The 13,551-nt window shown below is 41.7% G+C and overlaps 1 protein-coding gene across 9 annotated transcripts in view; it reads right to left on the reverse strand.

Moving 5' to 3' along the window:
- Positions 1 to 6,846: 6,846 nt before the first annotated feature.
- The window catches only part of adgrl3.1 (adhesion G protein-coupled receptor L3.1), a 107,855-nt gene continuing 101,150 nt past the window's right edge, over positions 6,847 to 13,551 (reverse strand). For 3 of the 9 annotated variants that reach the window (XM_044027695.1, XM_044027696.1, XM_044027694.1), the window contains 4 exons: positions 11,823 to 11,951; positions 10,711 to 10,728; positions 9,974 to 10,276; positions 6,847 to 9,626 (listed from right to left, as the gene is read on the reverse strand). In XM_044027695.1, the coding sequence (XP_043883630.1) occupies positions 8,977 to 9,626; positions 9,974 to 10,276; positions 10,711 to 10,728; positions 11,823 to 11,951 (1,100 nt within the window). In that variant the 3' untranslated portion in view covers positions 6,847 to 8,976. The remainder of the gene's footprint in view (positions 9,627 to 9,973; positions 10,277 to 10,710; positions 10,729 to 11,822; positions 11,952 to 13,551) is intronic. The other 6 variants (XM_044027703.1, XM_044027702.1, XM_044027700.1 and 3 more) reach the window with 3 other exon arrangements.

The following is a 13,551-nucleotide window of genomic DNA, read 5'->3' on the forward strand; positions in this document are numbered from 1 at the left end:
AAGCTAGCATTATCAGGCTGAACAAACTCTGGGTGTTGACGGTCTCAGTTTGAAGAGAAACACACCTTTTACTGCTCTTGAACGGAACAGCTTTCCAAAAAGCACACAAAAACAAAAGCAGTCAAAAGCCTACTAGCAACTGATCTTAAATGAGGCCGAGGACACTTAACGGTCAGCAGACAAGACGAACTGGCAACAGACCCAGCAAACACGCAGACTAAATACACAGGTGGAGGGATAACATGCACAGGTGAAACACATCAGGTAATCACAGAGGAGGGAAACTTTACAGGAAGCAGAGGCTGAAACCAGAAGCAATGTCATTATTTCAAAATAAAACAGGAAACTGAACACAAGACCACTCAGGAAGTTAAAAGCATAAGCTCTGATGTTGTCTTCTAATAAGCAATACAGTAAAAAAAAAAAAAATAATGCTACAGAAAAGGATCTTCCACTCTACCTTTAAATGATAGATTAGTCCAATTTAAACCAACAGGGGTTTCTGAGCATGGGTGTAACTTTTATGCCATAAAGTGTTGTCATGACACACTGACACCCTTGGTTTACTTGATGTGCTTTGATTTATTTGGACATTTACTTTTTATTTTGAGACCATCATTCTGTTTTGTATTTGTCTTGCATTTAGTGGTGTATAATTTGTTATGTGTCTTGGTTTTATTTTGTAGTGTAGGGTTTTATTTCGCACAGACTGTATTGTGGTTCATCTGGATCACTTTGTCCTACTTTGCTCTGCCCTGTTCCGTTTGGCTATGTTTGCTTACTTGTTTCTGCCCTTTGTGTTCTTGCTCCTTGAGTTGTTTTGGGTTTTTCTATTCCTTTTGGTTTTTTATATACCCTGTCCTCATTTGTGTTGTTTAGTTTTGGGCCTGTTTTGTTTAGTTTCTAATGAACACAATGAGAGAAAATCTTGTCAAAAGTTTGGCACAAATGATGACCTCAAATAAGTCAAATGTTCAGATAGAATCTAATGAGAGTAAGGGAGGAATCAACTTATTCCCAACTGACACTGGGACAAGTAAATATTTTGGTGAGCAACCAAATTCTGTTGCGACAGCAAATAGCATTGGTACATAAGGACACAAGGCTTACTGTGACTGTGTGTGTTTTTTTTTTTTTGTGCAGGTCTTATTTGTGCGGTGCATATAGTGCAATCACTCACGTACATGTCAGGGATTACTCCAGGAAACAACACCTCCGGGGAATGAGTGTGCTACAAATACATGAATCTGTTTTCCATATTTTCATCCTAAATTATTTGAAAATGCATATTTTCAAACTGCACATTACCCTTACCCACTGCCACACCTGCACCGTGTCATCAGCTGCATTTAACGTGTGCATGTACACGATAATGTGTTTTTAAGAGATACATGTTATGTGTAATTTAATTTATTTGTGAGACAGTTTCATTACAGATCGACGTAGCCGCTTCCATTTAGCAACAAAATTAAAATGGTGAATGAGGAAGGTCACAATACTTAATCCAGTGTACCTGAAGTAGAGACAATATTCCTCCACTGTAAAGTTACTGTATGTCTTGGCGTTGTGTCTCAAATGCAATATTTTTTCTGCAGTCCTATGGCATTTACTGTTTACCTGGCAGCAAGCAGCAGAGACAGCAGCAGCACTGTACTTTCTCTTCAACTTTTAATCAAGAACAAACCGCATATAGTGGAGGCAGGGTAACCTGTGAGGCACAATTGTTAGCGTAAGTTTATGGACTTTTTTTCTTCCACTCTTGCACAGATTATCACAGAGTTCAGGGACTTGAACCGTCGAGGTATCAAAACAAGTTGACACTTTGCTGCAGGAAAGTGGATGACTTGAGGATTGAGAATTGAGGACAGCTATGTTGGTGTCATTTGCGGCATTTTGGACAAATATTATGTGTACACTTTTTTCCATTTCAACAGATGTAAATGAATACATTTCAGACGGACCACTGACAACTTTCAGCAAAGCCCAAGAGTACACGGTATATCTGTCATATACACTAATGACGAGACCCCTCCTTCTCCCAGCCATCCTGGCAATAATCTAAATGTCAGTGTTTTCTGGGCTCCCAATATGCTCTCAAAATAGTATCTCCATTGCGGAGCTTCCATGTTCTGAAAAGGCATAGAGTGTGTGACTCACAGCGGAGGCAGCAGAAACGCCGTGCCACCCGAAACCAAATTAGACAGGCATGAGGTTGTGACCTCAAAAAATGCCAGGGGACGAATGGCCCATCTCTCCTCCAGCTTATTCGGCTCTGTAGCCTGTACCTCCGTTGCCAAGGCTTCTATTTTTTCTCTTGTCACCAATTAGAGTGAATTATTCAGGGTGGCCTGTGTTTACCTGTTAAGTGTTTTTCTTCCAATGAGCACTCTCATGGAAAATTGAGGTGAGGAGACGATGAGCAAGAGTGCACATGCTGCAGTGCACAGGGCGGCCAGAGCAGACAGATGAGCTGGCATAGACATGGCTACGCACACACACGTACAGACATACAGACTCACAGTGCAAGCACACGTACACAAAAAGAGTAACATTTTTAAGTGTTTCCAGACGTCAGAGCAAGCCTAAATGATTTAACTTAGAAACTCATTCTATTCAACTAAGAAATGGCCACATTTACGACAGATGGAACTGTAACCCTTTCGTATCGCTGACGACACGTTTGCGCAAGCGCACTTTGCATCAGAGTAGCTGCGCGACGGTTTGTGCTATCGGAAAAAAACATTCCAACGGTTTCTGAAAGCTGAGAAGTCGCACGTCAAAGCCAACGTGTGGTTATTACGGTTATTTCACTCGTGCTGTTGCAGTAAGCCGGCGAATCAGGATCTTTGTCACCAGAGAGGAGAGAGTTGGAAAAAACGCCTGTTTCCATTTTTTGTACTCCTCCTTTTTGACAAAAACTCAAACAATTTGAATGTTTTATACTGTTGAAATTACAAATTTAACACGCAAATGTTGGTGCTTGTGTATACCTACACTTTTATTTTATTTTTTTTAAATAAAACATTTAGTTTTTCTTCATTTTAAACTGTTAATACGCTATTTTAACATACAGGAAATAGTAAATAAAAATAAAAAATGGGTAAAAGCACTTACTCATAGGACATGTTCTGGTTTAACATTTATGGTTAAAATAAGCAAAAAAAAAAACAGTCCAGACGGACATCTTGAGGCGTCGGTGTTAAAGGGTTAATAATACAACGCAATTAAAAATGTGTAATTGAAATCAATATATATTCCAATGACAGGCCTGGATTCAAGGATTCTGAAGTCATGTGTATCATTCCAATTCAAACTAGGACTTGGAATGTCGTGGGGTAAAAATGTCATCCTCTATGGTGTCTAACAGCGCGGAAGAAGGAGATGGGATGGAACTCTTGAAATGTCATAGGCTGATTTTTCACATCTAATCAAATTCAAACGTTGCTTTAAATGCCACTGTTGCCTTAATTAACAGAGACCACAGTGTAATACTGGTTTCACAATGGGGACGGCCTGTTATCAAGCCATTCATTCACATTCTACGCTAATACTGGATGCCACTGGAATACCGGGTCAAATCCATCACAGAGTTTTAGAGACTCCGTGGTAGAAAACACCACAATGATCAGCTTTAGAACTAAGTAAATCAATCAACCCTCGCTTCCAAATAAACACAATTAAAACGTCTCTGTGGCGCGGGTAAAATGTCTTCTCAGACACACACTGCTGAAATCCAGGGGAGAAAAAACATCCCATCACAAATGATTCCCAACATTTTCTCAGCAACCGACTGAATATTTCACACAGTCAGTTGAGTTTCTCCCTTTTAATTATGCTACGCTGTCTTTTCTTGCTGGAATTCTTATTAGCGGCCTATTCCCGAGAATTTCAAGACCGTTTCCTAACACACGCTTTATTTTCCCCCACCACCTCAGAGGTATCTGAAGCGATGAGACGACAGGAAGGATGCGCTGCTGTTCGCGTCTTTTTTGTAGTCCTTGTAGTTTCCACATTTAGATTTTTCTAAACTTGCCCCATTTAATTTTTAATCAAATGCAACAAACGCATGTATTCCCTTTAATTTATACCTCTGCTCATCCTCGCAGCCGTCTGCCTTTGGTCTGTGAGTCTGAGTGACATGTCACCTTGTAAGACATACTCAATTCCTTCCCTTGAAGGAGGGAAACCAAGAGAGAGGAAAGATAACACAGCCAGGCAGCACTAACCGATCAGAGCACTCCAGCAGAGATATGACCCACATAGACCAACGCTCGTTTAATCAGACTGCTACTGGCACTGGTGGGGGAAAAAGGAGAGAGAGGGAAGGCAGTACAGGGACTGTGTCAGTATTAGGTGGCTCTACTTGGTTTCCAAGAAAACTTATAGTCTATTCATTTTTTTTAAATATCGTTCCACACTCTCACGGAGGCTCTTTTGCACCATCAGGTTTTTTTTTTTTTTCCATTTTTACTGGTCTCACTGTCTACTCCTTGCACTGTGCCTTCACCTCACTCTCCCAAATGTTCAATTCTAGGATCAAAGTAGATAAGAAAGAGTAAAAGTCCTCAATATTACATAGATGCTGTGCAGAGATTACACCCAGCTGAACCATTTGTTGGGGGCACAGCTACAAATAAAAGGGCATATTGCAATTTCATTACGCTTTTGATACTCATCACAGACCACCATTAATTCTTCTTTTCACACGTGTAATGAAAATTCATTGTGGGTCAACCACTGATACGAACCGCCTGGGATGTGTTATGACCACACATTACGAACACAAACAGTCAAGATTATGAAGCTCAGTGTTATTTATTTTTTATTTTTTTTTAATAATATGTCGAGAAAGGAGCACAATGGAGAAATGATATATAATTTACATTCATCCATCCCTCTTCTACCGCTTTGTCCTCCACATGAGGGTCGCGGCGGGGAGCTGTGCCAATCTCAACTGACATAGGGCGTAAGGTGGGGTACACCCTAAACAGATCCTATAGAGACAGATAATCATTCACTCTCACACTCACACTTATGGCCAATTTAGTTTCCAATTTACCTCATCCCCATACTGCATGTTTTTGGACTGTGGGAGGAAACCAGAGAACCCAAGGAAAACATTAACTATATAATTACATATTACACCATTTACTGAGTAATTTGTACTTTGCTTTTGCTAATGCAAGGGTCTCCTGTGAATTACATGCTGAAGTTTTGCAAACAAGGACATTTAAAGCCCACATAGACCGGAAGCTCCAATTAACGTTGCGTTTGTGTGTGTGTCTGCGTCATTACCTCGTTTATGAAACCCTAAAGTTTCAGAACAAACAGTTCAGCCACTGCTGAGAAAATAGTGTCGTATTGTTTTCCTGGGCTCTGCGAAGTGGATCGGCACTTCCTTAATTTGATGTCGTCATCAGAAATCCTCACCACTCCTCTCACCACCGTAGCGCCTCCTGGTGCGGCACTAGTCCGGGCACATCCGGTTGCGTACATTCAACCGCAGAAGAAGAAGAACTACTCTCGTTGTAGCTGCTGAGATGCAGAGCATCCACCGTGCCAGAAGGGGGAGCTGTGTATCTGAGAGCTGGCGTATCTATTACGTCACTTCCAGGTACCTGGCCAATCACAGGACAGTGGGAAAGCTCTTGTTGGCTGGCCAATCACAACACAGTCCACATTCTAGGGGTGTGGTTTTGGTCTGAAACAGCGCTGCTGACGAGATATTTTGATCGGCTCGTTTGCAGCGATTAGGAGGTTTTTAATCATGAAAACAAGTTAATATATGTAAGTAGGCCTCCATAACTAACATATATGTGTGATACAAGCATTCTATGTCACCTTTAAAGTTGTCACCTGCAGTCAGGCTCCTATCGGACCCTGCTGTCAATCACACTGGCGTCCACTCGTACGCACCATATTTTACTGTCTATTTCACTCTAAATGGGAACATCATTTACAATACTGACATCATGTTCTATTGAGGAAGACCCAAAAGCAGTGATTGAGTCCATTAACTCCTCAGGAAAATGTTTACTGATGTCATAAATCAAGGCTCATTTTCACACAGACTTCCATTAAATTTAAGTTTTAACGGTGGCTATTAAATATTCTTTATTTCTGCACTGGTGTTCTCGGGAGAATGGGGAGTCCACTTTTTATATACGCTCTATGCTTCGCATGCGGCAGTAGTTTGCAAAGCAGGAGTCTTTAAAACATTCCTTACAGCACAAAGGACTCAACTTGCCTTCTCGTGGAAGTTTGCCCCCTGCCAACCTTTCACGTTACACTCTACACTTTACATACAGTACATTCTGACCCGAGCGACGACTTTAATTGATTTAACAAAAAGCTATTAAGTGCATGTTTTCATTAGCATATGAATGAACAGAGACATGTTTAGATTTTAGGTCACGATGACTTTGGCCTTTTATTAGCGAACTCTAATCAGCTGCAAAAACATGACGCCTCCGGCCACGGCATGAAAATCGTTATGTTGAGGAGCGTAAACAGTAACGTGATACCCTCTCCCTGTATCACCTTTTCTAATATACAGTATATGTTAGAAAACATGCCGTGGCATGTAGCTGCACATGACATTCACACATTTGTTTCAGTTCTCCTCACATCGTCTCAGTATGTTGGAAATTCATTCATTTCATTCTGTAAACGCTGGACACAGATCTACAGAGAGGCAGAGATGCTCAAACAAATGTAACGAAGGTGCATAATCCCCCAAAATAGCCAGAAATGCATAGATGAAGTGAAAACACCGCTCGCTTCGTCTCCCGTGTTTGAATTGAATTCTGATGGAACAGCTGATAAATCTCAAGAGGCGTCACAAAGCTATGTCAGTAATTTATTTGTTGGCAAACAACTTTCACTGTTACAACAAATATTAGTTATGAGATCATTCAACTTGGAACCCATACAAAAAGAATAAATAATTAGCAATAATATTGTAATTATAATCATGAACGTAATAATTTAAAAAAGTAAACAAACAAACAAAAAAAAGAACCCAGTGCCACTTTATTTACTCCTGTATAAAGCCAGCTTCCTTTCCTCCAAGCTTGTTTTGCAAACTTTAAACCAATAAACAGATAAATAAATAATTTCTCTCTTGGGGACATGGAAGGGGCTTGTGGGATACAAGTGCAAGCTAAACTTCATACATTTATCAACTTTTTCCCCTCCTAAATAAGTAAACATTGGCTTTTTCCACATAGGGACAGTGCTGCTGTGTGCAGGTTTCACATCTTCATCACACACACACACACACACCACACATGTGGTGTTTTCAAATCAAAATAGTGGAAATTCTCTCTTGTTTCTTTCCGTTTAGAGATATTTAGTTTCTCCCGTACAGTAGGAACTCAAACAGCACAGCAAGATAACGTCAATAAAATGTTTGGCAATAGAGAGAATATAATTCATAAACCATCCTTGTGTTACTCCAAATATCTGTAATTGTTGTATAGCATTTTTACACCCAGACTCCTACGTGTGCCTACTTAAAAAAGAAAAACAAAAGAGACAAGACCCACTTCCAGCAATTACTAAAACGTAGCATTTCCATAACTTTCCATAACTGTCTCTTTCAGAATTTTGCCACTTACGTTTCCCTTTATTTTTTATTTTTATTTTTTATTTTAAACTAATGAGTGGTAAAGTATATAGAGACAGTTGGTTTGCAAAATGTGAGTGAAATAGTAGCTATAAAAGGACCAGAGTGGGATGTGTGCAGGGTATATGAGTATTAATTCATGGGTGCTTAATTGTCTCCGTATTTACGAAAGAGTGATATGACAGATTCAGTTCCTTCCTCATCCTGGCGTCTACTCGTGACTAGGACACGTCATGACTTTGCAGAACAGTTCCACAGACAAAAGGTTTGCAACCTGAAATTAAAAAATAAAAGACTTGGTCATTATGCAACATTTGTATCTGCATCTGTATTCTGTACAATACATAGAAACTGTTTGTGATTTCCTCATAATCCTTTGACAACTGAAAACGTTTCACAGAAGAAAGGAGAAGAAAGAAAATCTATTATTTTTCTCTTCTTTTCTTTTTTTTTTGAATGAAGTCTTTTGTAATATGGTCTTTCCTCTTTGTTTGTTTTCAGTGGAATACATGGTAGCCACAGTCACTACAACTCGCAGGAATGTTACACCAGCCCAGACACAACTCCAGTTTACCAGATACGAAGAAAGAGAAGTCAGAACATCAGCGTGATATGGTTACAGTCCTGTCGTCCAGTAAAATAGTCTCTGGAATGGTCACTGGTGAGAGCGTATATCATACATCCTCCACTTGATTGGCATGTGGTGGGGGCAGGGCATCTTTGGGGCCAATTTCATGTTATGAACACCCCGAGCTGAATATCCTTCTCCACCCTTTGGAGAGGTGCAAACATTATCCCAGCATGTGTCTTTCAAAGTGAGACAGAGAGACAGACATACAGACAAACAGACAAGCAGCTCCTCTAACCAGGGCTCAGGGCTGGGTGGGGGTATTGTGCCCCTGTGGTGGAAGTAGTGGAGACTATATGCTATGTTCTGCTAGAGGTCCATATTGGGGAATTTGTAGGACTACAGTCAATCCAAGATTCCAATTTAAATGTAACAGGTGGGGTAAAATTACACAGTCCCTCTCCCGTCCTTTCCTTTCCAGGTCGTTGAGGTTCACACAAAGTCTCTCAGAACCGCCCTGTCGTGTGTGTTTGTGTGTGTGTGTGTGTGTGTGTATGTGTGTGTGTGTGTGGGTGCGCGCGCGCACCACTTCTGACAATACATTCAGTCCCTGCTTTGACTTGACCAACAATTTTCTGAACCACATAGTTTATGTCAAATCCAGTACATCAGTCCAGGGGCGGGCCAGCTCAGCCTGTCAGTCAACAAACAAAGAATGTTTTCATTGAAAGGTTGGAAATGTCAGTGGAACAGGGGAGGGGCAGAAGTCTCTTGACTGGCTCTATAGACTGGTAACCAGGTGGGAAGGGTCTACAGGCGGCTCCTCGGGTGATGAATCAGACTCCTCCTTGCTCCCGGACACCATGTACCCATCGCTTTCACCACGGCCCATGTGGTAGTAGCTCTGGAGCTCGTGAAGGTGATTCCTGGAGCCCAGGTTTGGCATACTCTTATAATAGACATCATCCAGCTCTGGGGCGGTCGCACTCTTACAGGGCTGGAGCTCCCCTGAGCTATCCTCCTCTCCATCTGACAAACCGTTCATCTGCGCTTCCTGGAGGTCCGTCAGCACTGGCATGCTGGTGTAGAGTGAGTCTCTGTGGTTGGGCGAATGCGTGTGCTCGTCGGTGTGCTCGTTGGTCAGCAGGGGGAAGAAGCTTTCGCTCGTCTCCTGGGGAATGCGCCGTGGGCGGGCAAAGCTGTGGGGAGGAGGCGGTGGAGGAGGGTGGCTGTCTGGCGGAGGGGGGCGCGGCGGCAGGAGAGGGGCATTCGACTCCTCTCTGATAATCTCCAAACCCAGGTTCTCCTCATGAGGGAAGGCTGCAGGATTGTCCAGCACCATGGGACCATTGTCCTCTTTGCTGTTGCCCACACAGCCGCCGACGCCACTGCTGCTGCTGCTGCTGCTGCTGCTGCCTCCTGCCATGCTCCCTGAAAGAAGAAAGCGGGGGCAACGGTTACAGCACGGACATAGAACTGGTGGTGCTTCAAGGAGGCAATTTCAGTTTTTGACTGTAATCAAAAATGTCTTTTTAAATTTTGAACCTGCAGTGCGTAACTTTTGGTCATTTATGTTTGTTGATGTTATTATTCTGCAATAACACAGAAACACTGAACAGAAACAATGCAGCACTAGATTTGTATGCTCTATTAGCTATGGGAGCATTTGTGTGTATATTTAGGTGATTATAAGACACATCCACTTTAAAAGTTAATATGTTGTGTTGAATTTAGAGTCATTTTCTGGCAAAAAATTGTTGATTTAAGCTGACAATCACCTCCATTGGCCATGTTGCTGTTGACCAGCTTGTTCATCAGATTGTGGTTGCGCTCTGTCGTGGCTCTCTCGTGGTTGTTGAGGTACGACGGGATGTAGTTGGAAGTCAGCTCCTTGAGGATCTTCTTCTCCAGGGTTGTCTCTTTGTGGTTGCTGTGGGTGCCGTAGCCACCGCTGCGGTCCAGAATCTGGACGCAGTCGCTCAAGTACTCACTGCTGGCCATGCTGTAGTTGTTGGGATGGTTGCCATTAAGAGGGAGTGTATCCATGACACTGGAGTCTCTTGCGTTGTTCAGGATGCCCTCTGGGGAGAAAAATCCGTGTCTCAGTTTCCTCAGAACAAAGTTTTTAATTACACTCGTCATATCATAGCATGTGCTGTGAATTGAGATTTAAAAAAAATGTAGCATTGATCATTTTCTTAGAAGGAAAAAAGGGCTGGAAGCGTCTATGATTCATTTAAATTCATTAATTTAAAACCTTGGAAGTGCGTTCTTTGAAAAAAAAAAAAAAAAGACTGACAGCACATTACACAAATAAAGAATTTACAAGGAAATTTAACTCCACAATGTATCCACAGCAATATTAAAATTCTAGTTGCTGTGTGGACTTATTTTGAGAAGCAATCATGTCTGAGAAGCACATAAAACAATAAATGTTGGACAGAGAGCTAAGAAGCAAGAAAAGAGAGAAAAAGTCAATGCTACTGAAATAGTGGAGTATTAATTTAGTCCATACTTGTGTCTCGGTAAGGTGCTAGCGGCAGCATGAAGGAGAAGAGAGAGACACAGACGTGAGTTTGTTCACTGGGAGAAACACATTTCATCAGCTACAAAATCAACAAGTTGCACAGTAATTGGATTCATGATGAAAAATTAAAAATCTAAGTCGGTTTTCACAGAGTTAGGTGTTGTATTACATATTTACACTGAAAGAAAAACCATGAAGACACATAGAGTACGACATTCTAAACACAGTTTATATCCTGTATACACACACGGTTGGATATGTATGTATTTAACAGGCGTGCAACACTGAAAGCAAGACACAACACACATGTACAAAACAAAAATGAAGCACTGTATAAAACACAACATTCACACAAAGTACAACAAAATATTTCATGGCTCCCAAGCAACGTATAAATGATTTAGGGACTGTGCACCGACAGCATCAAATAAAGGAATAAATAAACACATGAACGTTTTATGCTGTTTTGATAAATCCTGATGAGAATATCATAAGACTGCCCAGTGGGTGTCCCATGTGAAAGATTATTACTTGGGAGCCATAATGAGGCCGGATCAGAAATACAGCCAAAAAGATTTTTAACCCTTTAACACCCGAGCGTCTCGCAGACGACAAAGCGTTCGTGCAAGTGCACTTTGCATCACCGAGATTATGAGACGGTTTGTGCTCATTTCACACGCGCTGTTGCAGGAAGCCTGCGAATCAGCGTCTGTGTTGCCAGAAAGAGAAAAAGTGGGTAAAAATGCACAAAAACTCCAATGTCCAATGTTTTATTCTGTTCCTGTTTCAAATTTAACACGCACAATCTGGTGTTCGTGTACAAATTTAGAATTTTCTTCATTTTAAATTGTTAATACACTACTTTAGCATGTGGTCAATTGCAAATAACTGCCAGATATTGAAAGTTATTCTGGAAAAATGGGCAAAAGCACTTACTGATAGGACATTTTCTGACCCTTTTATGGTTAAAATAAGCACAAAGCAAAAGTAAAGGCCAACATTTTGAGGCTTAGGTGTTAAAGGGTTACAATGACATAACCATGCAAAAATAAAACTCAAAGCTAACTGTTGTACATATATAATAGGAACATCAGGCACACCTTGGGTGTTGTACATGCCCACGGCTGGGTTATTATAGACTGCCGAGTCCCCCAGGAGAGTGTTATAAGGATTGTTAGTACCATGGGGACGAAGGAGAGCATTAGTTATAAGATGATTAGCCATGGCTCCTGGTACAGGCAGATAGAGAAAGAGGAAAGAAAAGCAACAGCCAAGTGGAGAGAGGAAGAGGGAGGAAAAGCAACAGCCAAGTCAAGAGAGAAACAGAGAGAAGCACTCGAGGAAAAAAAAAGGCAGAGCAGGGAGAGAGGTTAAAGGAGAGAGTGTGGAGACGTCGCAGAGTGGAAGTAACAAGGAAGGAACAAAAGGGAAGGGAGAGTGAGATGGAAAGTGAGCGTGTGGAAGGAAGAGGGAGAAGAGGACAAGTGAATCAAACAAGCAAACATAGTTTGAGGTGAGAACCAAGAAAAAGCTTGACAAGTCATTCTTGCAGCCACTGCATACAGGCTGAGGGAGGAGGGGATGAGAGAGAGAGACAGGGAGGGAGAGAGGGAGAGAGAGAGAGAGAGAGCGAGAGAGGCACAAGGAGAAAGTAGCAATGCTTGCAGAGTGCTGTAGTTCAATACGCTTGAGCAGAGAAGCATGACTACAGGATAGTTAATAGACAAAAGGGGCCCACAAAAAAAGTGTCCTCAGGAGCATTTTCTTCCCAAGGTAAGAGACAGATCATGTACACATTAAGACACTGCAGAGAAATAGAGGACAAATGACCATGACAGCTCCTGTACATTTGTCCTCATCCTTTTATTCTCACGCTATACCTGCACTACTCCAAAGAGGGGAAGTATGTCATATTCCCTCCAAATACAGGTTGTAGTGAGAGACTAAATATCTTTGTGGGGACACATTTCCCTTTTTTCAATTCAAGCAGCTGGGGGGGAATAAATGAGAAGGACTGGGGAAAGTGCACCACAGCAACACAACTGATGGATCTATAAGCATCAGCATCTAATCTTTACACTAAACTTCACAGGCATGTTTGGGTGAATATGCATTCAAAAAAAGACGCCTTCTTTTTACGCTCTCCAAATTTCAACAAGTCTGCCACACATCAGAATATCCATCCTTATTCACTAAGCCTCAGCATGGAGTCATTAGAAATCCACTGGCTAAGCAGCTATCTGTATCGTACTTAAAAGAGCACAGGCAAAGACGAGGGGACGGGGCCTCACTAAGTGTGTGATAATTCAAGCGCTGACACACACCGTGTCTGCTTCAGCATCAATCTGTCATGCTAACAGCTTATTAGTGGCCTAAAGGAAACGAGGGCCACACCTCGACTTAGACACTAACAAATGGTACGAAATATGTGTGTTCATTCCAGGATGCGAGTGTGTTTGCGTGTGTGAGTGTCAAAAATGTCCATGTCCTCATTACCCTAGCCCTGAGACAGTTTTACAGACCATTACTGTGACTTACTCTGGAGGGAAAGCAAAAGACATTTCTGAATACAGTGGAGTGGAATACAACGAGCCGAGCTCATACTCATTTAAAATCTTGGTAATTACAGTAGCCTTCATTTAATGAGATAAGCTCGGCTGAACACGCACGTCCTCAGGTGGAAAACACAGAAAAACTTTGCTCCACTGCAGTGCAACTGGACAGTTTCTTCAGTAGGTTTTTAGCACGACTAACTTCGTCTGAAGTGACACTCAGCTGAATAACAAAGTGTTAATTAATTTTGCATAATTTGCGTGTTAAAAATAAAGG

The sequence above is a fragment of the Solea senegalensis genome, linkage group LG6 (genome assembly GCF_019176455.1).
Source record: "Solea senegalensis isolate Sse05_10M linkage group LG6, IFAPA_SoseM_1, whole genome shotgun sequence".
NCBI lineage: Eukaryota > Metazoa > Chordata > Actinopteri > Pleuronectiformes > Soleidae > Solea > Solea senegalensis.